General features: G+C 51.5%; 1 protein-coding gene across 1 annotated transcript in view; it reads right to left on the minus strand.

Annotated features, from left to right (window-relative positions):
* LOC140387083 (histone-lysine N-methyltransferase PRDM7-like) overlaps positions 1–11932 on the minus strand; it is a 50497-nt gene extending 38565 nt beyond the window's left edge. The window contains exons 1-2 of the mRNA XM_072470092.1: positions 11382–11932; positions 178–301 (exon numbers count right to left, since the gene is read on the minus strand). Of these exons, the coding sequence (XP_072326193.1) occupies positions 178–301; positions 11382–11453 (196 nt within the window). The 5' untranslated portion in view covers positions 11454–11932. The remainder of the gene's footprint in view (positions 1–177; positions 302–11381) is intronic.
* Between the last annotated feature and the right edge of the window lie 14222 nt (positions 11933–26154).

A 26154-nucleotide genomic window follows, 5' to 3' on the forward strand; every position in this document is an offset into this window, starting at 1 on the left:
ACGTTCCTGATGTGTGTCAGCAGTGGTGAAATGGAGAACCCCAATGAAAATCTCAGATCTCTTCGGCGATTATCCACTTGGCTGTAATATTAGATGAATACCGTGCCAGTGGATATGTAAGTTTTCAGGAAAAGTGAGAAATGTGGAAAGGGAAAAAAACATTGATTTTGTACAGACCTATTGCAAGCATGGCCTCATAGTTTCGCTTCACGTTCTTATAACGGGTCTTTTCCCATTCACTTAATTCTGCCCATTCACCTTTGGAAAAATGAGCGGCAATGTCTTTAAACTTGTCTGTAATCTGGAAATGTAAGATGATTCGGATTGTTAATACATCCAGGCACTGAATCAGTAATGTTCACCAACACAAGTTCCATAAAAATAAGATTAGCCAATCCGCCAGCTCTGCCATCGGTGGATTTCTAGAATACCCTCCACTAGAATGGACTGGTACTATAATCAGTGGTAGAGGACTCATAAAGAACAGCCTCTCTACCAAACAATTCAAGGTGCGATTCACCGGAAAGATTTCTAAGTGTGGTAGCGAGCTGGAACCAGGCCCAGCGAGGCCAGCAACACTATTCAACGTTAATATGTCCACTTAAAGAGGCCTCATGGGATTTTCGCCGCAAATGAAGGCTTGCCGGCTGATTTGCCAACACCGTGCTTGCCAGCCCCCCGCTTACAAGATAGAGCAGCACTTAAACAGCACTTGCTCAACCAACCCCTCAGCTTGCGACAATGGCACCAAGGAGACCCGCACCAAGATTAGTCGATGCAGGCCTAAGGTGGCTTTGAGTCGCAAAAGAGGCCAGGAGAGATGTCCTGTCCCCTGAGATTCCCGGAGGATGAGTCACAGGGCAGCCAGTGCTGCCTGGGACGAGGTGGAGGCAGTTGGAAGCTCCAGGAATATGACCAGGAGGACTGGCTTCCAGTCCTGAAAAAGGTCAACAACCTAGACCGTGCAGCACGAGTGAGTAGACAATCTTCCCCTGACAACTCACCATGCGGCTTTGAACCCTCCCTTCACTCCTCGCTCCATTCATCCCCCCTCCCAACCCTCCCTTCACATCCACCCTCCCACCACTGTGAACCACATGTGTGGCTAATGATGCCCTCTCTGTGTCTCCTCAGGAAAAACTCTCGCAAAACCTCTGGGCGAGGGCCCAGATTGGCTGGGTGGTGCCAGACTCAAGAATCCTCACCACCTTTGAGGAACCGATCCTTGAGATGACAGGGGTGGCTGTGGACAGGGCGGTCACCGACTCGGAGGTAGGCGGAAGCTGCTAAGGTGAGGAAACATCAGGCCCCATCTGGTGGACCTGTCACGTGAGTTGTTATTGCCTTACTGACTGACCCAACCCTCCCACTGACTACATGTCTGTTCTCCTGCAGGTCCTACAACCGATGGCGCCAGCCCATCCAGCCTCCCAGGAGACTACCTCCGAGAGCTTTGAGGATGCCGTGATCGAAACGCCACATCTGTCATCCACACACTCCACCAGCACAGATACACACACCTCAGTGGGGAATATTAGTGGTCAGGCTTTTGGGGCACACTCTGGTGAGCGCCACACAGCTGCTGCTGTACATCAGGTGGAGGCAGAAACCCCCAGGCGAGGCAGCAGTCAGACGTCTGCTGGATCCCAGGCCACAGCTGGGTCCCAGCCTAAATCGGGCGGGTATGAGGGCTCCCATAGCCCTCTGGGCTTGCTAGACACTCGCTGCTGCCGCTTATCCTTGGATGGTCCTCCAGTTGGTTCCTGGGCTCATCCTCCAGCCCCTGCTGGTCCAGCATCACCTCATCACCCTCGTACTCGGAGGTGGCCACATGTTCCTCATCACCAACCTCCATCTCATCTCCCTGCTGCTGCACGAGGTTCTGAAGGGCGCAGCAGCCTCCACAAAGAATGCGACCCTCTGGGGGTATGTATTGGAGTGCACCACTGGAGCAGTCAAAGCTTCGGAACCGCATCTCGAGGAGCCCGATCCACAGCTCAATCACAGTCCGGGTGACCGCATGGGCCTCTGTAATGTTCTTGTTGGATGGCCTATTTTATATTACAAGAACACTTGTAGCTAAAGCTATAAACGATTTATTAACATTAACTATGGGTCAAATATATACAAAACACATGAATAACAGTATTAACATGCACAAACCACTATCTCTCTCCCAGCTCCCTCGTCAGTCTGAGGTCACCTGACTCCAACATTCATTTATGTATGAGATTCAGTCAGTGAATTACAACACAACTATGATATCACTACAGCCTCATTGTACTGGGTCTCCGCTTTGGTCTCCAGCCTCCATATTGGCGTCATTAGCCAGGTCCTCAGCAGCTACCCCTTATCCCCCAGCCACACATCCTGGAGTGGTCGTCGAAGAGGGCCGGGATGATCTTCGATGTAACTAGCGTGCACACTCCCTGGGAAGCGTGCACACACATGCATGATCTTCATGTGGTGGTTGCACAAAAGCTGTGTGTTCAGGGAGTGGAACCCCTTTCTGTTAACATAGGACGCTCCCAGATAGGCAAGTGAGCGCAGAGAAATATGCGCACCATCCACTACCCCCTCGACTTGGGGTGTCCTGGCAATGGCAGCAAATCCTGCTGCCCGGGCATCCTGTTGGGCTTGGTTCATGTCGAAGTTGATGTAGTTTTCCCACCGAGCAAACAGGGCATCTGTGACATGTCGGATACACCTGTGGGCTGTGGCCTGTGAGATTCTGCACAGGTCCCGCCTGAGCCCTGGCAAGATCCTGAGGCATGGTTAAGAGATGCGATGACTGGGTGTCGTCCTCCTCCCCCACCCCCCAAGTCACACCCTCCCATGGCGGTCCATCCCTGCGGGAAGTCCACCACCCTAAGTCAGGGTTTCTCCCCTCACCCGATGACCCCCAGCCCCCCCACCGAGCACTGGAGCGGCAAGCCCAGCGCCCCCAGACTCATTGCCTCTGAGCAAAGATGGATACACACCGTCTCGGCTCCCCACAGGAGCTCTTCTGCCAGGGTCACGTTTTTAAAAAGGACTACTAATCGGCACCAGCATGACCACTTGCTGGGGAGGCCGATGAATCACAGGAGGGTGTTGGATAAGGGTGACTCCCGATAATTGTATGGAAGTAGGGCTTAAGTGGTGATAATTGGTTTCTCAGCACGCTACAGCAAGATCCCAATTTCGCCTACGGGAGGGGGCTGGTTGCATCACAAACTGTTTGGCGCGTGGCACGGTTCTCGTTTTTGGCCTCTCCCGTCATTTCTCTCCCGCAAGGCCGGAAAATTGCGCCTGCAATGTCAGGATGGTGAGTTTATTGCCCATGTGGGGCGGAATTCTCGGTCCAACGATACCAAAATCGGGAAATGCTATTGGGTGGAGAATCGCTCGTGAGCCGAAAATCGTGGCCAGTGCCAGGCGCCCAACAGAATGCCACTTCTCGACAGCGGCATCAATGCATTCCACCTCGCACATACAGTAAATGTCGTTGGCATATCATTGATGGGTTCGATCCAGTATTCTTCGCGACCTCCGTGATGCTATGCCACCGCCAGGAGGCATTACCGACGGCGAGTTTCACTTGTGGTTTCAAAAATCGAGAACAGAGACGTCCGGTGGCAGCCATGGAGTGAGTGGTCGCACATTTGGTGGCTCCCTCTCCAGCAAGATTTATTTTGTCTTTTCGCTGCCCGAAGGGCAAGGTATTAGAGGGCAGAGGGTACAGGAGTGCCTGGGGAAAGAGATACGCAGGTGAAGAGCGCCACGAGAAAGAAAGTGCTGTTGGAGCAGGAGAGATTTTGTGGTGCACCACAAGGAAATATGGCGGAGGGCCAGGAGGGCTGCGCTGCCTACTCAGTGGTTGATGGAGCAGTTGGTGGAGTTCTGAAATGATAAATTTTGGCAGTAGAGGAATGAGGCCCTGGAAGACCTAGCCAAGGTGGTGGAATCGCTGAGGTCTGCGATTCAGCGGGTGGGAGCAGAGACTGTAGTACCAGGATCTGGCGATCAGGATGTGGAGGAGGCAGTGGGGGAGCACAAGGTACAGATGGCCTCATTGGTGGCTGAGATAGGAGTGATGCGGGAGTGCCAGAAAAACTTGAGGGAGAAGGTGGAAGATTTGGAGAATCGCTCTGGAAGGAAAAACCTAAGAATTTTCAGGATGCCTGAAGGCATTGAACGTGCGGTGGCCGCAGTGGATGGGGCAAAGGTGTTGGAGAAGTTGACGGAGGGGGGGGACCTTTGATTGGCCTCTGGAGGTGGAGCAGGCGCATAGAGCGCTGAGGAGGTGGCTGCAGACAGGCGAGCCGTCAAGAATGATGGTGGTGCGGTTGCACCGTTTTCTGGACAAGAAGACCCTTTGATGCAAGAGGTAGACCAGGAAATGAATATGGGAAGGAAACGAGTTGCGGGTGTACCAGGACTTAGGTGCAGATCTGATGAAGAGGAGTGGTTATATGCATCACTGTAAATACACAAGGGGTTAATGCAAATACATTAAGACTAGATAAACACTAGAGGGAGCACCAGAGACATCATGACACACAGACATTCAACCAATAGGTCAGTAAGATAGGACACGACCAATGGGCAGTCAAGACACACACACAGGTGACACTACCACAAGGCGGTTACCCATTTTTAAGGACACAGCACACATGATCTTTCTCTTTCCAGTGGAGACACTTAGTGAGTACAGACAGGGTTGATTGAAACACATCACACCCACCACGTGGATTGTAGCAGACTGGTTAGTTAGTCTGAGTAGCTATAGCAGGATTAACAGGAGAGTCGAAACCAAGTAGGAGAATTGTTAATAGTTTAATAAATGTATTAAAGCTATCTCCAAGTCTGAACCTTCCTTTGTCAGAGTATACATCAAGGAAGCAGCTTATGCTACGTCAAGAGCATAACAAAACAAAGAGGACTGGGTTTGACCTGATGTCGGTTGCCCTCTTTAAAAAGGGGGTGAAGTTCATGGTACTGTACCCAATCCGCCTCTGGGTGACTTTCCAGAAGCAAGAGTGGTATTTCGACATGCCAGAGGAGGCGATGAAATTTATGAGGGGCAATGAACTGGGGGCAGTGTGAGGACATGAACTTTGTAGGAGTATTTGGTTGCTTGTTAAAGTGTTTGGTGGTGATTGTTTTGGGGCAGGTTTTGATGGGGGAGCAACGATGGTGAATGTGCCTTTTGTTTCTCTTTAGATATGGATGGTTGGGCTGGTTGGGTGGGGAGGAGAATTGGAGGGAGGTAGGATGATGGAAGGCCTTGGGCGAGGGCTACCATGCTAGCTGGGCAGACTAGTTAATGGGAGGGAAGTGAAGGGGTTGCCAGGAGGAAGGCACGGGGGAGCGAGTTGTTTTTTTGTTTGCGGGTGGGGGAAGGGTGCTGACATGGGTGTGGTTGGTGTATCGCAGTTTCAAAGAGGTCGATGATGGTGGACATCCAAGGGTGGGCCTGGTGGATCGCGTGACGTGGACCAGTGGCGCAAGAAAGGGCATGGCTAATCGGCAGGGGAAGGTGGCTGGGAGCACCCCTACCAGGCTGGTCACGTGGAACATGAGGGGGTTCAATGGGCCGATTAAATGGTCGCGTGTGTTCACGCACTTGAGGACTTTGAAGGCGGACCTGGCTTTTTTGCAGGAGACGCACCTGAAGATAGGGGACCAGACTAGGCCGAGAAAGGGATGGGTGGGTGTGGTGGTATGTATTAGGGGTAATACGGTACACCATGATGTCGAGGGGCTATTGGTGGACAGATACTGGGTCCTGATTGGATCTGCCGCCGACTGGGCTCCACCCAGAAAGGCGGGGTATAAGAACCCGGTTTCTCCCAGCAGCCGCATTCTGTAACTGAGTTGCTGGGGAACAAGTCTGCTCAATAAAGCCTCGATTGAGTTCTCTACGTCTCGCCTCGTGTGTTATCGATGGTGTCCGTGGGGCAGGTGTCCCATTTGGGGATGGATATAAAGACTAGGGGGAGCAGTGTTGGTTAACAAGCGGGTAGCGTTCGAGGTGGGAAGTATTGTGGCCAATCCCGGGCCAGCAAGGTGGGGGTTGGGGGGTCGTTGGAGGGATTGCTGGTGGTTCTGGTAAACGTCTGTGCCCCAAATTGCAATAGCATGGATTTTAGGAGGCTGTTTTTGGGAAGATTCCTGACTTGGACTCGCATTGGCTGATTATGGCGGGAAGGGGGATTTTAAATAGGTTATGAATCTGAGCTTCGAACAGTCGAGTCCCAAGTCGTTGTGGGTGTCAGCACTGGCAAAGGAGCTGAGGGGGTTTATGGAGCTCATGGAGGTAGGGTGGGGACCCGTGGAGGTATGGGAGGCCCAGAGCAAATGAGTTTTCATACCCGGGTGTACTATCGGATTTATTTTTTGGGCTAGATACGACGCAATTGGGGGCAGGGGTCGACTTGCGAGTATTCGCCAATTGTGGCTTCTGACCACTCGCTGCATTGGGTGGATCGGCGCATGGCCTGGGAAGGGGCGGGCAGCGCCTGCAATGAAGGCTGGATGTGGGGTTGTTGGCGGCTGAGATGTGCGAACTGCCATTCGGGGTTACGTGGAGTGAAATGATACGGGGGAGGTCACGGCTACCATCCTGTGGGAGGCACTCAAGGCAGTGGTTAGGGGGGAGTTTATATCAATTTGGCGCATGAGGAGAAAACGGAACGAATAGAGAGGGCAAGACTGGTGGACGAGATCTTGAGGGTGGGCAGGAGATGCTCGGAGGCACTGGAGGCAGGACTATTGAAGGAGAGGCAGGAGCTCCAGATGGAGTTTAAGCTAGTTTCCATGGGGAAGGCGGTTACGGAGAGCCAGTTTATGAGTACAAGGAGGAGGCGAGCATGATGTTGGCCTATCAGTTGAGAAAGCAAGAGGCAGTGAGGGAGATTAGTAGACTGAGGGATGATACGGTAGCGATGGACTCAGAGGAGCTGAATGGGGTGTTTAAGACGTTTTATAAACGGTTATATGAGTCGGAGTCCCGGGGGAAGAGGCGATGCAGCTCTTTCTGGATTGGCTGGAGTTTCTCAAAGTAGAGGTGGGGCTGGGGGCCCCAATTGGGTTGAGGGAGGTGATCGAGAGTATGATGGCGATGCAGGCAGGGAAGACCCCGAGCTTGACGGTCAAGTTCTATAAAAAGTCTGGGGCGGACCTGTGGCCACAGCTGATCAGGGCGTACAATGAAGCAAGGGAGAGGGGGGGAACTCGACCATGGGCTTCCGGACCTGCCGCTGGCATGACTGGCTGTGAGGGGGGGCCCTCTGCCAAGGCTGGGGGAAGTAGCGGAGGATGACCAGCAGATGGGCTGTGCCGTTGGGGTGCTCCGCAAGGGACTGGGGCGGTGTCTAGGCACAGCTCACCATTGCCGCGGCCTGTAAGGCAGCCATCTTGGTGCGCAACGTGGCTGCGCAGGGTGACACTGGCCATATGAATGCACCGACCCTCCCACCCCACATACCGACCCCTTCATCCACCCCACCAAGCCCCCCCCCACCCACAGCCAGCTGCCACCCGCTGGCAGGCCACCACTCGTTGAACGAACAGCTGGTGTGTGACAATGATCTGCATCCAATACCCAGGCAGTGTGCATGACACCTTCATTCTGACACACTCAACGGTTCCTGACAACTTTGAGGCACACACGCGGGTGAGGGATTGGCTGCTAGGTGACAGGGGCTACCTGCTACGGTCATGGTTCATGACGCCTATCTGGAGACACCAGCCCAAAGCATAGACCCGCTACAACGATGCCCATGAAGCCATCATAATCGAGCAGTGCGTCGGGTGCCCAGGCCGCTCTGGAGGGGTCCTCCAGAATAACACAAGTCTCCCACATCTTGGTGACCTCTACATCCCCCACAACATCGCACAGCAGAGGGGAGACATGCTGGAGAAGGAAGGCGGTGTACGCCAGGCCTCGTTCGATGAGGAGGATACAGAGGGGGGCCAGGATGGGCAGGGAGTGTGGCCCGGGCAGGCACAGGAGGACGTACAATGTATGCGCCCGACTCGCTAATCGCCTCCAGGTTGACTGACATGGGGACGTGGCCGGAGGCATACAAATCTGTTTCACCCACACCCCTAACCAGCACTCACTCTCATGTCTACCCTCCCTGTCCGCCGTGCAACCTCCCCATTGATTGCTACCTGCCTCACAGATATGGGCCCTGGGTTGGCACTAACAGCGGGTCTGGTCCATGGGGTGGAGGATGATGATGACCCGCCCCGTGAGAAACTCTGGTGATCTGCATCGTTCGACAACATCTGATTCTTGTCCACAGTAGCAGGCCTACTTGCGAGCTGACCATTCCATCAAACGGTCCCATCAAACCCTTGGGGTGGTGGTGGGGGGCAGTTGAGGGGTTGGGGTTGGGCTGGGTACCGCGACGGTGAGCGACCACACATCTCGCCCCCCAACCCCCATCTCAAATCAGCCCATCCTTCACATCCTTCTGACAGAGTGACGAGGCAAATTGATAAGTCTGTGCAAGGGTGAACATTTATGGACAAGTCTGTGCCCTAACCCCTAACACAATCCTATGTGCTGCATCTATGGGCAGCACGGTAGCATTGTGGATAGCACAATTGCTTCACAGCTCCAGGGTCCCAGGTTCGATTCCAGCTTGGGTCACTGTCTGTGCGGAGTCTGCACATCCTCCCCATGTGTGCGTGGGTTTCCTCCGGGTGCTCCGGTTTCCTCCCACAGTCCAAAGATGTGCAGGTTAGGTGGATTGGCCATGATAAATTGCTCTTAGTGTCCAAAATTGCCCTTAGTGTTGGGTGGGGTTACTGGGTTATGGGGATAAGGTGGAGGTGTGTACCTTGGGTAGGGTGCTCTTTCCAAGAGCCGGTGCAGACTCGATGGGCCGAATGGCCTCCTTCTGCACTGTAAATTCTATGATTCTATGATCCGTGCCAACTTAACTCATGATTAACTTTCTGGTCTGACAGGCTCTAACGCTATGTCTCGGTGGTTCCCCATGAGTAGTAGAGGCGGCCTGCTGCGAATCCCACCATGTGACATGGTCCCCTTTGGCCGGGATTGGCCCGGCAGTCGCTCGGGTGTCCCAACTGGTGTGGTGCCACTCTGTTCTGCCCATCAGATGTGCCAGGGACAGGGGGTGTCCAAGGGGCTAAATACCTCCTCTATGCTCGCAGCCATGGAGCACAGGACTGTGCCATCTCCTTCTGGGACTGTTCCATGTCACTCAGTGTCTATGCTACCTCCCTCCACGGCTGGCACAGGTCATTTCATGCCCGGGCAATGCCGAACCCACCCTCAGCCACAACACATTTTGACTGGGCCAATCCCTGGAGCACCGCTGCAGTGTGCAGGTGGCCATGGTACATAGCTGCCTGTGACAGGGCAACCCTGTCCATTGCCTCGGCCACTGCCCGCACAGAGTGCCCCAGGCCATGGACATCCTCACCCCTGGATGATACCTTCACCCCCAAGGCCTCCATCGCGGATGCTGCCCATTTAGTTTTGGCCGGAGTGGCATGCATTGTCGGCACGGCTTCCTCTTCCTGCGGATTGGACTACTTCAACTGCACCTGCAGCCACTGGATGGTCGCTGTAGTCCCTGGCTTTGTGCCTGCATCTCTATTATTGATAGGATAGCCCTTTCCAGAAGCCTGAGACCCATCTGGACGGCAGCTAGACCTTAGGGTCGGGCCGCCTCTGACCATCCACCCCCTCAGGAGTTCCTACCTCCACTTGGTGGACTGCAGCACGTGTATGGTGTGTGCCAAATAGTGCCCCAGAAAACCTTTTCACTAATTTGTCCAACTGAGTTGGGTGTCTCTGGGATTTTGGACGGTGTTAATGACAGCTGTGGCAGGAATTCAGTGTAGTTCCACAGATGGGTGCACCGGGATGTCTCGGTCTGGCATTTGGGGTCTGCGTCACTGCCATTTGCCTCCTCGATGCTGGAATCTGCTTGGGGTTGGGGGACACCAGAAATGACTGCCTAGTCGCCATGAAACCCGGCAAAACACAAGACATGAAACATAGGGTGGTGTGGGGGGGTTCATGCCACAGGAAACTGCAACCCAGCAGGGCCCAACTTTGTTGCCCGATGCTGTCCTTCGTCTCAGGGACTGACCCCATGGCGCTCACGGCCTCTACCACCTGCACCCAGGCCTGGTGTGCGGAATAGGTGGTAGCCTCCTTCCTACCCCAGGGAACAGGGTGGCCTGCCTTTCCTTCACGACATCCAGCAGAATCTCCAGCTCGACGTCTGCAAACCGGGTGCCGCTCTTTGTGCTGCAAACTTATTGGCTGGGATGAGTGTGTGTGGGGAGGGGAGTGCTGATAAGCGGCTGCAGCTTGTCAGCCTCTCAAGTGACAATCCCGATGCCGGCGAATCGGACACCATTGTTCAATGGAATCGATCTTGTTCCATGTGGCATTGGTGCTAGCCCATGAATGGATCATGAATTGCTCTGGGACCGACGCAATTTACTTGTCGTTGAAATCTGCCAATTCAATCCTGAAATCAACACTTAGCTTCTGAAACTGAGTATCCCACCTGTGATCTTTGTGCTATGATGCACTAGAAACAAAGCTGGACAAGCCTAAGAGGCACAACCTCGATCACATCACCCCTCATATCCAGGCAAGTTCACTCCTCTTCCGATCAGAGAAAAACTAACAAATGGAATAGAACAAAGAAAAGTACAGCACAGGAACAGGTCCTTCCGCCCTCCAAGCCTGTGCCGACCATTCTACCCATCTAAACTAAAATCTTCTGCACTTCCAGGTCCATATCCCTCTATTCCCGTCATATTCATGTATTTGTCAAGATGCCCCTTAAGCGTCACTATTGTCCCTGCTTCCAACACCTCCTCCAACAGTGAATTCCAGGCACCCACTACCCTGTGTAAAAAACTTGCCTTGTATATCTCCTCTAAACCTTGCCCCTCACACCTTAAACCTATGACCCCTAGTAATTGACCCCTCTACCCTGGGAAAAATAGAAGACAAATTCATGGCAATGCAGTGAATTAAATTCTAATAACAAGACTGGGATAAAAATGGGAAAAGAGAAATTCAGAATTAAGGACGCAGAAAGAATGATCAGGAACTGAAGGAGTCGCCTGGATCAGATAATGGCAAGAAAATGAAATCAAATAATTTATGACATTTCGATAAGGATTTTGAATAATTCCAGAGAGGATCAGCTAGATGGAGCAAATGGTCTCTGACATTATTTGTCATCCCACTGACAATTTGGGGAGCTCACCCACTCCGTACTGACAGTAATAATGTGACTGACCAGCTGAACCTTCCCCATCTGAAGCTGCAATAAATACCCGGACCCAGCATTTTCTATCTGGTTTCCATTTCAAATCTGCCATGATCTTACCTCGGATTTCCTCTGTTCAGACACGGTCCTTCCCTCTCCACTATCTGTCCCGTCACTCTTAGCTTTACCCATCTCCTTCCTCAGGTCGGGCACCTTATTCACTCGACTTTTCCCTCAAATTTCTGTGTCCTGGTCTATCCCTCAGTCTTTTCAGTGGCTGTGTGCCGGGTCTATTGTTTCTCCCTTTTCTTGTTCCCTCACAGTGTGAATTGAAGTACAATCTCAGTTAAATACTCTCCTACCGGCAGCAGTTTATAATGTTTCTGGTACTAATATCTGAAGCTGTCTTTTCTTCTGACTTTCGCTCAGACGAACACCACCTCAGTCTCTTTCTCAGTGAACGTAAACGTGGCAGCTCCTGTTCTCCCTCAGGAAATTTAAATTCCTTTTATTTACTGAAGTGAATGATGAAATATCAAAAATATTTCTTTGAATTATATCACTTTAAATTCTCACTGAAGCTCTCCTCAGTCATGTGTTTGAGTTACAATTCCTCAGTATCTCCTCTGAATTTAAAATGATCTTCTCCCTCTGCCACACTCTGTTCAATATCTCCGCCCAGCCTCACTCCTCCCTCCTCACTCCTCTCCCTCCTCTCTCCTCACTCCCTCTCCCTCCTCACTCCTCCTCACTCCTCTCACTCCCTCTCCTCACTCCTCCCTCTCCCTCCCTCCTCCCTCCTGCAGCCTCACTCCTCACTCCTCTCCCTCCTCACTCCTCACTCCTCACACTCCCTCTCCTCTCTCCTCCCTCTCCCTCCTCCAGCCTCCCCCTTTCTGACGATCGTCCGGCGGCTCCGCCTCTATTTATATCCCCGGTCCCTCCCTGAAGTACGGATCCAGCCTCGCGCTTCCCTCTTTTTGGCGCCTTTTTGTGAAGCCCTCGCGCTCCGCCTCTGGGCACGTGCTGCGCGCGCAGTCTCCACCTGCCGGCGCTCGAGGCACCGCTCAACCGTCAGATAGAGGCGCTCCGATTGGTGGAGCGCGATTCACGTGTCTCCCTTCCAGGCCGACGAGAGAGATGTCCGGACTTCAAATAAAGTCGGCATCCAGGTTGCAGGAGGCGCGCTGGGCCGGCTGGGGGCGCTGGGCTGGTTGTGCGCAAGGGAGAGGTCATTGGAAATAATGTCCAACTTTTAGCTCAAATTCCGCGGGATTAGAACTCAAAGCAAAAAGTTAGAATAATTAAAGCCAGGTTCAACCTGGGGCAGCAAGGTAGCATGGTGGTTAGCACAATTGCTTCACAGCTCCAGGGTCCCAGGTTCGATTCCGGCTTGGGTCACTGTCTGTGCGGAGTTTGCACGTTCTCCCCGTGTGTGCGTGGGTTTCCTCCGGGTTCTCCGGTTTCCTCCCACAGTCCAAAGATGTGCGGGTTAGGTGGATTGGCCATGCTAAATTGCCCATAGTGTCCAAAATTGCCCGTAGGGTGGGGTTACTGGGTTATGGGGATTAGGTGGGGTTATGGGGATAGGGTGGAGGTTTGGACCTTCGGTAGGGTGCTCTTTCCAAGAGCCGGTGCAGACTCGATGGGCCGAATGGCCTCCTTCTGCACTGTAAATTCTATGTCTATGTCTAACCTTAAATCATTCACAGGAACAGTTTAAATGTGATAAAGAAATACCAAGAGCAGGAAATAATAATTGATAGTCAGAAAATAAAATAGCACGTTAACAAATAATTTAAAATAACATTTTTTTTATGTATTGAAAAATGTAAATTGATAAATTAGAAGAAAATTAATTTCAGAATTGATCTTCCTCTTCTCCAAATAGGAACATTAATTTGCAATAATTTTCTGTTAGAATTAAAACTAATCTCATTTGATTGTATTTTGAATTGTAAAAGGATAAATTGGGCGCATAAATTTCATTTCTATTTTGAATAATTGACGTTTTTGGGCAATGAGGAAGAGATATTTTCTGCTCATATTGTGACCTCTACAATAATAATTCTAGTCAGATTAATGCACTGTGTCTTGCAATGTCATCTAAATATCCCCATCTACTCCTGAACCAAGAACGAACCTTTCAAGGAATAAAACTCTTTTTCTGATTTATTCCACAGTTGTTTTCACTGGGAAGATTTTGGGGTCAGCAAATGAAGACTCCAACAAAGAGACTGAAAGTAGAAAATACAGTTTTGAAAATCAGATAAATATTTACTCTGTAGAAAGAGAACGTTGTGCTAATGATGAGCTGCACATGTGCAAAGTAATGTGCCCAGTTCCTCAGGGCAGGAAGAATTTATTGGGCGGGTGGATTTGGTGAGATGACACAATGTCTGGGTGGGGAGGGCATTTACGGAGCAATAGAGAATTTGACAGGGGAAAAGTCCTGACCTGTGTTTACCCACAAACTGGTGCTGCTGTGCTTCTTGAAGGAAAAACACACTTGATCCCTGTTGAAGTCAGATTTAGAAAGAAGGATTTTAGACAAAAGGTACACATTGGCTTAGATGCCTGTATAAGAGGCAATTTGTAGAAATAGATAGTGTATAAAAAATGCATGTGATTTTATAATCTTAGAATTACTAATATCAGAAAGGACACAAAATGACTGTTAGCCGAGCGAGCAAGACTAAAGACACAAAATGGCTTTTAGCTGAACTACCCACATTCCTGAACAACCATTAGGTGGGTTAAGTTGCAAACTGGTATAAATAACAGAATTTAATTACAGACAGCAGAGTTTCTCATAGAATTTACAGTGCAGAAGGAGGCCATTCGGCCCATCAAGCCTGCACCGGCTCTTGGAAAGAGCACCTTACCCAAGGTCAACACCGCCACCCTATCCCCATAACCCAGTAACCCCACCCAACACTCAGGGCAATTTTGGTCACCAAGGGCAATTTATCATGGCCAATCCACCTAATCTGCACATTTTTGGACTGTGGGAGGAAACCGGAGCACCCGGAGGAAACCCACGCACGCACGGGGAGGATGTGCAGACTCCGCACAGACAGTGACCCAAGCCGGAATCGAACCTGGGACCCTGGAGCTGTGAAGCAATTGTGCTATCCACAAGGCTACCGTGCTGCCCCTGATTTGTGGGGACAAGAATGATGTAAACAGACATGGGAGTTTCTCGGAAGTACTTCACCAGCGAGTGATAACAGCTCCACAGGACAAAGAACTGGTTTAGCTCAGTGGGCTAGACAGCTGGGTTGTGATGCAGAACAAGGCCAGCAGCACAGGCTCAATTTCCGTCTCAGCTGAGAATTCTGAATTCTTCCTCCGTGTACCGGAACAGGCGCCAGAATGTGACGACTAGGTGATTTTCACTGTAACTTCATTGCAGTGTTCATGTAAGCCTACTTATGACAATAAAAGATTATTATTATGTATCTTCGCCTGCCCAAGGTCCAGGAGCAGGCAGAAGACATAACTTTAACAGTTAGGAGTGACTTCCTCATGAAGTCAGGGGCTGATAAGGTGCCAACCCACTTTCTGTAATGTCAAATTTAATTGGAATATAACTAATGTATGTAATGTATAGCCAATATTATTGCCTGAGGTCCAGCCGAAATGGGCTATGTAGCTGTTTTGAAATTGTACAAGAATGGATGGAGAGACAGTCTGGGACTTTAACAGATGCCATCTCCCCGCCGGCAAAATAAACTGTTTGATGCGAGGACCAGTAGCCCTGGGCGTTGAGTGATTTCTTTGAGATCCTCTCCCGCGAACAATCCCCAAACTTCGAATAAATTTGAAATCATACAACAAAATAGGATGCGGCTTTCAATAATTGCAAGCAAATGATCCCCATTATGGAGAATAACAGTGCCTTGTTTAATTCAGACAAACCTTTTACTGACGTTCATTCAATTGCCGTAAGCCAATGGTTCTGCTGATGTCGGACCAGCATGATTACTGAACTGTGTATTTATCTGTTATCACCCTTAAAATAATAACCATCAGATGGTGGAGGTGTTTACAGTGAATCAATGTGATTTAGCAGTCAGGATTTGGGGGTATTTAGTCTTCCTGTGTGGATGACTAAAGTTTCACCAAATTGACTTTACAGTCCACAAATATCTGAATTTTGCAATATGCAATATTCTAATTGAAGTCCCTGGCTCTTTGCCAAAAACAATTTCATTCAGATGTGACTCCATTAACTCAGTGGCGTGGAATGGTGGTGGCGGGGGGGGGGGGGGGGGGTGGGGGGGAATCGCTGCGCAAGCTCAACCTCAAAATGCATCTCACAGTGAGATCAACGTCACTATAGTTTACCAACTGGGTACATTGGAGGCAGGAGGCTGAACAATGGGTGGCACAGCAGCACAGTAGTTAGTACTGTTAGACGCTGACAGGGAGTTTTACATGGGGGGCAGACTAGCGAAGTGGCGGAGGAGCTGAAACTACCGACAGGACAGGAACTTAGACACTTCCAGGTAAAGCACTTACTCCGCAAAGAGACAGGAAGATACCCCAGGGCCCCGGGAACCACATTATTAGAGGACCTGATAAACACGGAAGGGGGAAACTGAGGGAAAATGTATGGGCAGCTACTGGACAGGGCGAGAAGTGGGCAGGGGACTCTGGAATGAAGCACTGACCAGGGCCCACTCCAACTCCTCCTGTGCAAGGCTGAGCCTCATGCAGTTCAATGTGGTACCCAGAGCACACCTGACCAGAACCTGAATGAACAGGTTCTTCCTGGATGTGGAGGATAAATGTGAACGGTGCCAGAGAGGCCCGGCCAACCACACCCACATGTTTTCGGTCTGTCCCAAACTTGTAGGGTTCTGCACAGCCTTCTCCAAGGCAATGTCCAAGGTTGTGGGGGTGAGGAAGGAGTCGTCGCAAGAGTGGCAATCTTCGGTGTATCCGAAAAGCCAGAGCTACATGTGGGGAAGAGGGTCGACGCCCTAGCTGTCGCTTCCCTCATCGCACGCCGGAGATTCGTGCTCGGCTGGCGATCAGCAGCACCACCCATAGCTGCAGACTAGCTGGTAGAATTTCTCTATTTGGAGAAGATCAAATGCACCATCTGAGGGTCGGAGGAAAGGTTCGTCAAAGCATGGGGACAATTCGTCGGCCTGTTCCAAGGCCTGTTCGAAACCAACGGCAATTAGGGGAAAAAGTGAGAGATGGGAGAAGACAGACAGGAACACACAACTCGCGGGGGAGTGGGGGGGGGGGGGTGGTGAAGGAGAGGAGGGAACTCAGGGGAAATACAGGGAGAAGCACGGGGGGAGGGGAAGGGGCTGAAACTCCCTCCCCCAAAACCCACAAGACAGGCAACAGAAAACAAAAAGAGAAGGGGGGAAAGGGGAGAACAGGAGCTCGGGGACAGAACTCCTTGAACGGAAAAGGGGGATACCAAAGAGGGACCGGGGTGAGGGTGGCGGTAATTGGGGGAGGGGGGACACATCAAGACTGAAAAAATCAATATGTATATAAGAACCACACATGCTGTAAATATTAAACGTAAAGTGTTACCATGTATAGATTGAAAATACCAATTAAAACATTTTTAAAACACAGCACGGTAGCACAAGTGGATAGCAATGTAGCTTCACAGCGCCAGGGTCCCAGGTTCGATACCCCACTGGGTCACTGTCTGTGCAGAGTCTGCACATTCTCCCCATGTCTGCGTGGGTTTCATCCGGGGTCTCCGGTTTCCTCCCACAGTCCAAAGATGTGTGGGTTAGGTGGATTGGCCACGATAAATTGCCCTGAGTGTCCAAAGGGGTTAGAACAAAGAACAAAGAAAAGTACAGCACAGGAACAGGCCCTTCGGCCCTCCAAGCCTGTGCCAACCATGCTGCCCGTCTAAACTAAAATCTCCTATACTTTCTGGGTCCGTATCCCTCTACTCCCACCCTATTCATGTATTTGTCCAGATTCTCCTTAAACGTCACTATCGTCCCTGCTTCCACCACCTCCTCCGGCAGCGAGTTCCAGGCACCCACTACCCTCTGTGTAAAAAACTTGCCTCGTACATCACCTTTAAACCTTACCCCTCACACCTTAAACCTATGCCCCCTAGTAATTGACCCCTCTACCCTGGGGAAAGCCTCTGAGTATCCACTCTGTCTATGCCCCTCATAATTTTGAAGACCTCTATCAGGTCGCCCCTCAACCTCTATCGTTCCAGTGAGAACAAACCGAGTTTATTCAACCGCTCCTCAAAGCTAATGCCCTCCATACCAGGCAACAACCTGGTAAATCTCTTCTGCACCCTCTCTAAAGCCTCCACATCCTTCTGGTAGTGTGGCGACCAGAATTGAACACTATAATCCAAGTGTGGCCTAACTAAGGTTCTATACAGCTACAACATGACTTGCCAATTCTTATACTCAATGCTCCGGCCAATGAAGGCAAGCATGGCGTATGCCTTCTTGACTATCTTCTCCACCTGTGTTGCCCCTTTCAGTGACCTGTGGACCTGTACACCTAGATCTCTCTGACTTTCAATACTCTTGAGGGTTCTACCATTCACTGTATATTCCCTACCTGCATTAGACCTTCCAAAATGTATTACCTCACATTTGTCCTGATTAAACTCCATCTGCCATCTCTCCGCCCAAGTCTCCAAACGATCTAAATCTTGCTGTATCCTCTGACAGTCCTCATCGCTATCCGCAATTCCACCAACCTTTGTGTCGTCTGCAAACTTACTAATCAGACCAGTTACATTTTCCTCCAAATCATTTATATATACTACGAACAGCAAAGGTCCCAGCACTGATCCGTGCGGAACACCAGTAGTCACAGCCCTCCAATTAGAAAAGCACTCTTCCATTGCTACTCTCTGTTTTCTATGACACAGCCAGTTCTGTATCCACCTTGCCAGCTCACCCCTGATCCCGTGTGACTTCACCTTTTGTACCAGTCTACCATCAGGGACCTTGTCAAAGGCCTTACTGCAGTCCATATAGACAACATCCACTGCCCTCCCTGCATCAATCATCTTGTGACCTCTTCGAAAAACTATCAAGTTAGTGAGACACGACCTACCCTTCACAAAATCATGCTGCCTCCCACTAATACGCCCATTTGCTTCCAAATGGGAGTAGATCCTGTCTCGAAGAATTCTCTCCAGTAATTTCCCTACCACTGACGTAAGGTTCACCGGTCTGTAGTTCCCTGGATTACCCTTGCTACCCTTCTTAAACAAAGGAACAACATTGGCTATTCTCCATTCCTCCGGGACATCATCTGAAGACAGTGACGATCCAAAGATTTCTTTCAAGGCCTCAGCAATTTCCTCTCTAGCCTCCTTCAGTATTCTGGGGTAGATCCCATCAGGCCCTTTGGACTTATCTACCTTAATATTTTTCAAGACATCCAACACCTCGTCTTTTTGGATCTCAATGTGACCCAGGCTATCGACACACCCTTCTCCAGACTCAACATCCACCAATTCCTTCTCTTTGGTGAATACTGATGCAAAGTATTCATTTAGAACTTCGCCCATTTCCTCTGGCTCCACACATAGATTCCCTTGCCTACCCTTCAGTGGGCCAACCCTTTCCCTGGCTACCCTCTTGCTTTTTATGTACATGTAAAAAGCCTTGGGATTTTCCTAAAACCCTATTTGCCAATGGCGTTTCGTGACCCTTTCTAGCCCTCCTGACGCCTGGCTTAAGTTCCTTTCTACTTTCCTTATATTCCACACAGGCTTCATCTGTTCCCAGCCTTCTAGCCCTGACAAATGCCTCCTTTTTCATTTTGACGGGTTGGGAGGGGTTATTGGATTGCGAGGGTGGGCTGGAGGTGTGTGCTTAAGTGGGTCAGTGCAGACGTGATGAGCTGAATGGCCTCCTTCTGCACTGTATGTTCTATGTTCTATGTAATAGGATAGGATAGTTATATTTGTTGTAACGATTCAGGGCGCAATTCAGCCACCACGTTGCGCCCGGTGCTGAGCTGGGCACAATGGGTGAATCCCCCGTGAGCCCCAAATTGGGGTCCGTGACAGGTACCGACCCACTCACAGGTCACCTGACACACTCAGCCCAGGTGATCTGGAACACTGCCAGCGTGTTTAAATGAGCCATTCGGCAGTCACCCAGCGCCCAACAGTCAACGGCCACAGCTGCGAGACCTCGACAACGCACCGTTTAGCACTGGTTGCCACAAACATTGACCAGGTGTGACGGCAAGCTGGGGGGTCACGCAGGCCATTAGAGACCTCTGGGTGGTCAGGGACAGGACAGGATACTAGGCTGGCACTCCCCCTGGCACACAGGCACCTTGGCACTGCCAGCCTGGCCAGGGGCACAGAAACTGCATCCCGCCCCCACAACCCCTCATTCCCAGCCACCCCCATGCCTGCGACCCCATCCGTGATACATAACTGCTGCACTATGGGGGTGTGGGCCCTGGGTTGGCAGTAACAGCGGGTCTGGCCCATGGGATGAAGGATGATCACAACCCGTTCTGCGATGAGCTCTGGTGCTCCGCATCATTTGAGAATGTCTGACTCCTGCCCACGGTAGCACTTTACACTGTCCACCTGGGTGATCCTTGCATGCCATCGGATCCCTGAGGGAGTGGAGGTGGGGTCAATCGGGGGCAAGGTGGGGCGCCCAGCCCACCCATAATGTTCACCCATTCCCCCCCTCCACGCCCCCCCTCTGGCCAACCAGCCCACCCCGCACATCCATCTGACAGAGCACCAAGGCAGGTTGTAACAGTGTGAACAGTTGTTTAATGTGCACAAATATATATATATACACGCCGTAGCCCGATAACTAATCTGTGCCCTGCACCCATGTCAACTTAACTGATGTCTAACATTCTGGCCTTGGGGCCCTAACGCTCCGCCTTGGTGGTTCTCCAGACGGTACATCAGGAGTGGAGGCGGCCTGCTGAGATTTCCGCCCTACAACCTGGGTCCACGTTGGCGGGCATCTTCTGGGGCAACTGGGCTGCTGCTTGGGTGTCCCAGGTGGTGTGGCACCGCACTGTTCTGCCCGCTGCTCACCAGATTCACCAGGGACAGGAGGTGCGAATCTGAGGTGCTGCAGAGGGTTGTGAGAGGGGCTGGGGGTGACGGTGGTGTGGGGGTGAGGGTAGGGTTGAGGGTGTTGGGGTTGGTTTTAGGGGGTGTTGACACATGTATCTCAGGGAGCCACAACAAAGCGGGGTCTCACTTCCTCGCCCGCGGCCGACCTCCACCCCGGCGACTTCCCTTTCTCCTGATGGCCCGCCGACCACGTCCAAGGCCCACTGCGCAGCCATGGTGGGGCCCACAGGTCCGTCAGTTCCCCTCCATATTTCTCCCGCTCCCGGCGTTTATTAGCAGCCTTCTCCTGGGTGGGAGGATGGGGGAACAGAAAACGAGTGTGAGACAGTCCGACGCATGAAGCCCAGGGGGTGGGTCGCTGGTGGCCTCAGATTCCAAGGCACCTGGCCATGGCGGCCGGTATGGGTGGCAACATGTGGTGCAGGGTGGGGGTTTGGCTGCTCTCCTGCTGGGAGGCGGGTCACAGGTCTACACAACAGGGGTTAGTGCCGGGCACAGTGTTGCCTACTCACCCTGGCTGCCCTGAGGAGGTCGTGTAGTTTTTCCTGCACTACAGGCCGGTCCGGACAGTGTTACCCATGATGCTGACCATCTCTGCCACCTGCCCCCATGCACAGCGGACAGTGGGGCTGGCAGCTTCCTTCCCAGGCCGGGGTACAGGGTGGCCCACCTCTCCTCTACCGCATCCATGAGGGTTGCAAGCTCGGCTTCGGTGAAGTGTGGTGCCACATGTCTTGCTGCCACCTTGTTGGCTGGGATGGTGTGTGTGGGGAGTGCAGTGTATATAGGCGGCTGCAGCTTGTCAGCCTGAGTGTCAATTGCGAATCCGGCACCGTTTCTCATTGGAATTGATTGAGTTCCACACGGTGCCGGATCGATCCAGGTGCGGTGCCAGTTTTGCTGTCATGGATCTCCACCAATCCTGCCCCGGCGTCAACACTTAGTCTCAGGGACAGAGAATCCAGCCACAAATCTGTAACAGAGCCAACTGGAAAACATCACTTCCCGTTTTCAGCTGGGCCCATAAATGGAGGTCCGAGGTTGTGGACGGGGCTGGGGAGGGCCGGAATGGATGTAGGGGGAGAAAAAGGGAGGAAAAAGGGTAAGGGAGGAAAAGTGGGGAGATTGGGGGAGTAATGGTGGAGGAAGGCGGGACCTGGGGGGATGGATGAGGGAGAGGGAGGGAGGACACGGAGGGATGATGACCATGAAGGAGGGGAAATGAGGGACGGAGGGATCACAGGATTGAGTGAGGGGGCCCCAAGGGTGGGATGGAGGGGGGTAATAAGAAGGATGGAGCTGGGACAGAGATACATAGAAGATAGGAGCAGGAGGAGGCCTTTTCGCCCTTTGAGCCCGCTCCGCCATTTATCACGATCGTGGCTGATCATCTAACTCAATAGCCTAATCCTGCTTTATCCCCATAACCTTTGATCCCATTTGCACCAAGTACTATATCTAGCCGCCTCTTGAATACATTCAATGTTTTAGCATCAGCTACTTCCTGTGGTAATGAAAGAGAGAGTGGGGACAAGGGGCAGAGACGTTGGGGACGGAAGAAGAGAATGCCTGCAGTATATGTTGTAGGAAATGGGTGTTTCCTCTGGTTTGGATTTTTAAACTTATCAAGATGAACGCAAAGGACTTCCGGTGATGGCGGGCGGGAGGTAGCCGCGCATTGGAGGGCACCCGTTCGAGAACGGCATTGTCAGGGGTTAACGCCCGGTCCTAAGGGCAGCAGAGGCAGCAAAATTCGGGAGACAGAACAGGGAAGGGAAATGTCAAAGATCAGCAAAAAAACAGCCGTGAAAAAAACAGATGAAAGTCCGTCGGGGAGTGAAAAGGTCACCGCGGGGTCAGTAAACAAAATGGAGGCTGGAGCACCATGGGAGGCCGCATTGCTTACGGCTGAAGAAATAACAAAGGTGATGGCCATGGAATTCGAAAGGCAGTTTACAAAACACATGGAGGCAATGAGGAAGGAGATGAGGGCGGTGGAGGGGGCGATTGCCCCGGTGAGGGCGGCGGTATTGAGCGCAGTGGCGGAGGTGCGGGAGCAAGGCGAGGCGCTGAAGGAAGTGGAAAAAACATTACTGCAGCACAGTGATCAACTTAACTCGATGGGGAAGGAGATGCGGAAGGTGATAAAGATCAACAAGGATCTGCGAGGCAAAATGGAAGACCTGGAAAATAGATCCAGGCGACAGAATTTGAGGATTGTGGGGCTGCCCGAAGGAGTGGAAGGCCTGCGGCCGATGGAGTATTTTGCCACGATGTTGGCAAAACTATTGGGGGAGGGGGATGACCCCTCCTGATATGAGCTGGATTGGGCTCATCGGTCGTGGAGGCCTGTACCAATGGCCAGTGAGCCGCCAAGAGTAGTGACTGCGCTTCCGTAGGTACAGTGTGAAGGAGAAGGTCCTGAGCTGGGCTAAGCAGAAGCGGGTGGTGCAGTGGGCTGGAGCTGGTAACCGCGTATACCAGGACTTTACGGTGGAGCTGGCGAGGAGGCGGGCTGCCTTCAACCGGGTGAAGAGGGCACTGTACACGAGCAAGGTGCAGTGCGGCATTGTATATCCAGCGAAGCTGAGGGTGACCTACAAGTTCAAGGACTTTTCTTTTGGGACAACGGAAGCAGCGGAGGAGTTTGCGAAGGCAGAAGGACTGTGGCAGAATTGAGAAATGGTCATGTACTGATGGAGCCTCATGACTGTATTTTTTTCTCTTTTGTTTCACTGTGTGCTGGTGTACAGGTTATTGGTGCCAACGTTGTATATATTTGGACAAGGGAAGAAATGGGATTTTCAGTCGTAATGAGGGTTCTTTGGGGTGTGGGTGTGTATGCGGAGTTTGTGTACTGAAGGGGACTTCCGGGTTTTTCCTGGGGCCGGGCAAGGGGGAAAGAGACCCGGGCGGGGTCCTCCACGTTGGCCGGTTTAAGCCAGCCAGTGAACGGGGGTGAGGTGGGGGGGAGGAGCTGCTTCCATCGGAGCCTGGCAGAACAGGGTCCGAGGGGTCTAGCCGGGATGGAAAGTTGGGGGGAAGGAACCGAGGTTGGGGAGATGGGTTTTACAAGAGGAAGTGGAGGGGAGGAGTTGGGGGGGGTCGGGGGGTAGTTACAACTCTTGGGTGTCATTTACGGTACTCTTTCGGAGGTTCGATGGCATTGAGTGTTGTCGGAGGTGATGTGTTGGGTGCTCTGGATCCGTGGAACACATACAGGCCACCAACACTTGAAATACTGCAACACTATTTTATTAAGTTAGAAACTGTTGAACAAACTTTCACTGTGGGTTAACACGATGTTAGATTAAACGAAAGACCTATGCCTGTCCTAACCAGTCTATGCACTCAGCACATGGTGAAGATCTGTGCTGTAAGCTTTGTCCTTCTAAGAGGCTGCATCCCGAATGAGCGGGAACTCTGATGCCCCCTGTCTTTATAGTGAGTGTGCTCTAACTGGTGATTGGCTGCGGTGTTGTGTGTTGATTGGTCTTGCTGCGTGTCCATCAGTGTGTGCATGTCTGCACCATGATATACTGGTGTATATTATGACATCCCCCTTTTATAAAAGAATGTATGTGTGTGGCAATAAATAATGTATGGTGAGAATGTTCCTAATTATGTGTGGGGTGCAAAGACATTTTTACAGGACTACATACATGAGAACTAAGCTATTTATATGGGAAGGTGCCTGTTGCAGAGAAACAGTATGCAACAAGAGTAACAAAATCAACCAGGGAAACGATCAAACAAAGCAACAAAACAATTCAGAGAGTCCATAAGTCCGCAAAGTTCATAAATTTAGTCTCTGAAGTGGGCGCCGAATTATGGTTGACCATAAGGGTGGCACACCACTCATCGTCTGGATCGATGCTGTATACCTATCGAGGCTGGATTCTTTGCTTCGGGGACACCCTGTTTTTTGTAACGATAACGACTCGAAAAGGCGCCTTCGGGTCCTCGGTGTTAATATCAGGTAGTAGGTCCGCATCGGACTCAGTGACCATGGGTTGAATGGTCCGGACATTCCTGCGAGGCTGGCTGGAGCGATAAGAGTTGGCAGGCTGAGCTGATCTGCATAAAGCAGCACAGTGGCCATGTTTGCCGCATCTCAGGCATCGTCGGGATTTGGCAGGGCATTGCCACTTTAAATGGGCGGAGCCACAGTTGCTGCACATTGTAGCGTCAGTACGTTCGCTGCGCCACCGTGCATGCACGGTGTGGTCGTACGTGGTGCGCGCCTGTGCAGTACGTTCGTCGACGTCGCCGTCCCCTCGTTCGGTGCGCACAAGCGCGGGAGTCCCCGAAAAGCGTGCAAAATGGCTGCCCTCATCCAGGCTGAGGCCCTGGAGTTGCTCGATTGCTTGGACCCGTTCTGCCTCGTGGGGACCTTGCCGCGCCGTTTCAGCCGCTTGGATGTGGGAATACCGACTAGTGGCGTGTTCGTGTAGCACGCAGGTCTCGATGGGTGAGCTGCTTTACCTTGAGGAGCTGCTGGCGTAGGGGGTCCGACTGAACACCGAAAACGATCTGGTCTCGTATCATGGAGTCGGAGGGGGGCCCGTAATTACAGGACTGCGCAAGGATGCGGAGGTGGGCGAGAAAGGACTGGAAAGGTTCATCCTTACCCTGCAAACGCTGTTGGAATACATAGCGCTCAAAACTTTCATTCACCTCGATGTTGCGGTGAGTGTTGTAGCCATGTAAAATGGCTGCGTTCCGATTAATCTGGCCAAAACCCAGTTTAAAACGGCTAACCCGAAAGACTGCTGGGAAAAGCAGCCAAAAAGACACAAGCAGGCAGCTGCAGACAGGTTTGCATATTCAGCTCTGGGAACGTAGCCCAGATCGATACTCAGGGCTATCAACAGCCCATCAACCCAGGTATCCGCAGTTGCATTCAGGACTGTTTACACCTAATCTACTCAGACATCCACAGTTTAATCGGCTATCCCCGGGAACAATTGCAACATATTAGCAATTGAATACCGGGCCAGACCTGTCGGCGCCTGCAGTGGCTGAAACAAAGACAGGTGAGCGACCACCCCCCGATCGAGGAATCGCCTCACCATTGGACACATCGACCCCAGAGACTGGGGACAGAATCCAATCACTTGGGACTCAGGGTCAAGGGCTGCCCCGGGAGGCGGGAAGCCCCTGAGCCCTATAAAAGTGAAGGTCCAAGTTCAGATCTCTCTCTCTCTCCTCTTGGCCTGCTCAAGACCTTCGCAAGACCAGCCACCGGTATAGTAAGTTTGAATCCAACGATCGCTATCCGGTAGAGACACCTAGCCACTGACCTGTAGCAGCCTTTTGAAGCCCGCGGGCCAGATTTGATTGGACAAGCCATTCGTTTCCCTGACCTGGTGGGCTCTTCCTAAGTTAAGTATTGGCCAATAGTGATAGGTTTATTATATAAATAGTAGTATTAGGGTATTAATATTGCTTGTTGTATATAATAAATGACCGTAGTTTTAATCCTTACTAAGCGGTGTGCTGTGTTATTAATCATAACCTGAACTTGAACCACGTGGCGGTATCATAAAGATACCTGGCGACTCATGAGCAAAGGTGACCTAAACAGAGCAAATAGACTAAAGCTAGAAAGAGCAACATAATTGGCGACATCCTGACGGGACCCAACTTAGAAGTAGAAAACCACATTCTGGAGAACCCCAACATTTTGAATTAGAATCCAATCGGAAACAAAACAAAAAAACCACAAGTGTTCAAGCGGTTCTGGTTAATAATTCACAATTCGGAAGTGTGTATATGCATGCGTAACTAACAAGG

Source organism: Scyliorhinus torazame, chromosome 12 (genome assembly GCF_047496885.1).
Source record: "Scyliorhinus torazame isolate Kashiwa2021f chromosome 12, sScyTor2.1, whole genome shotgun sequence".
In the NCBI taxonomy this organism is placed as follows: Eukaryota; Metazoa; Chordata; class Chondrichthyes; order Carcharhiniformes; family Scyliorhinidae; genus Scyliorhinus; species Scyliorhinus torazame.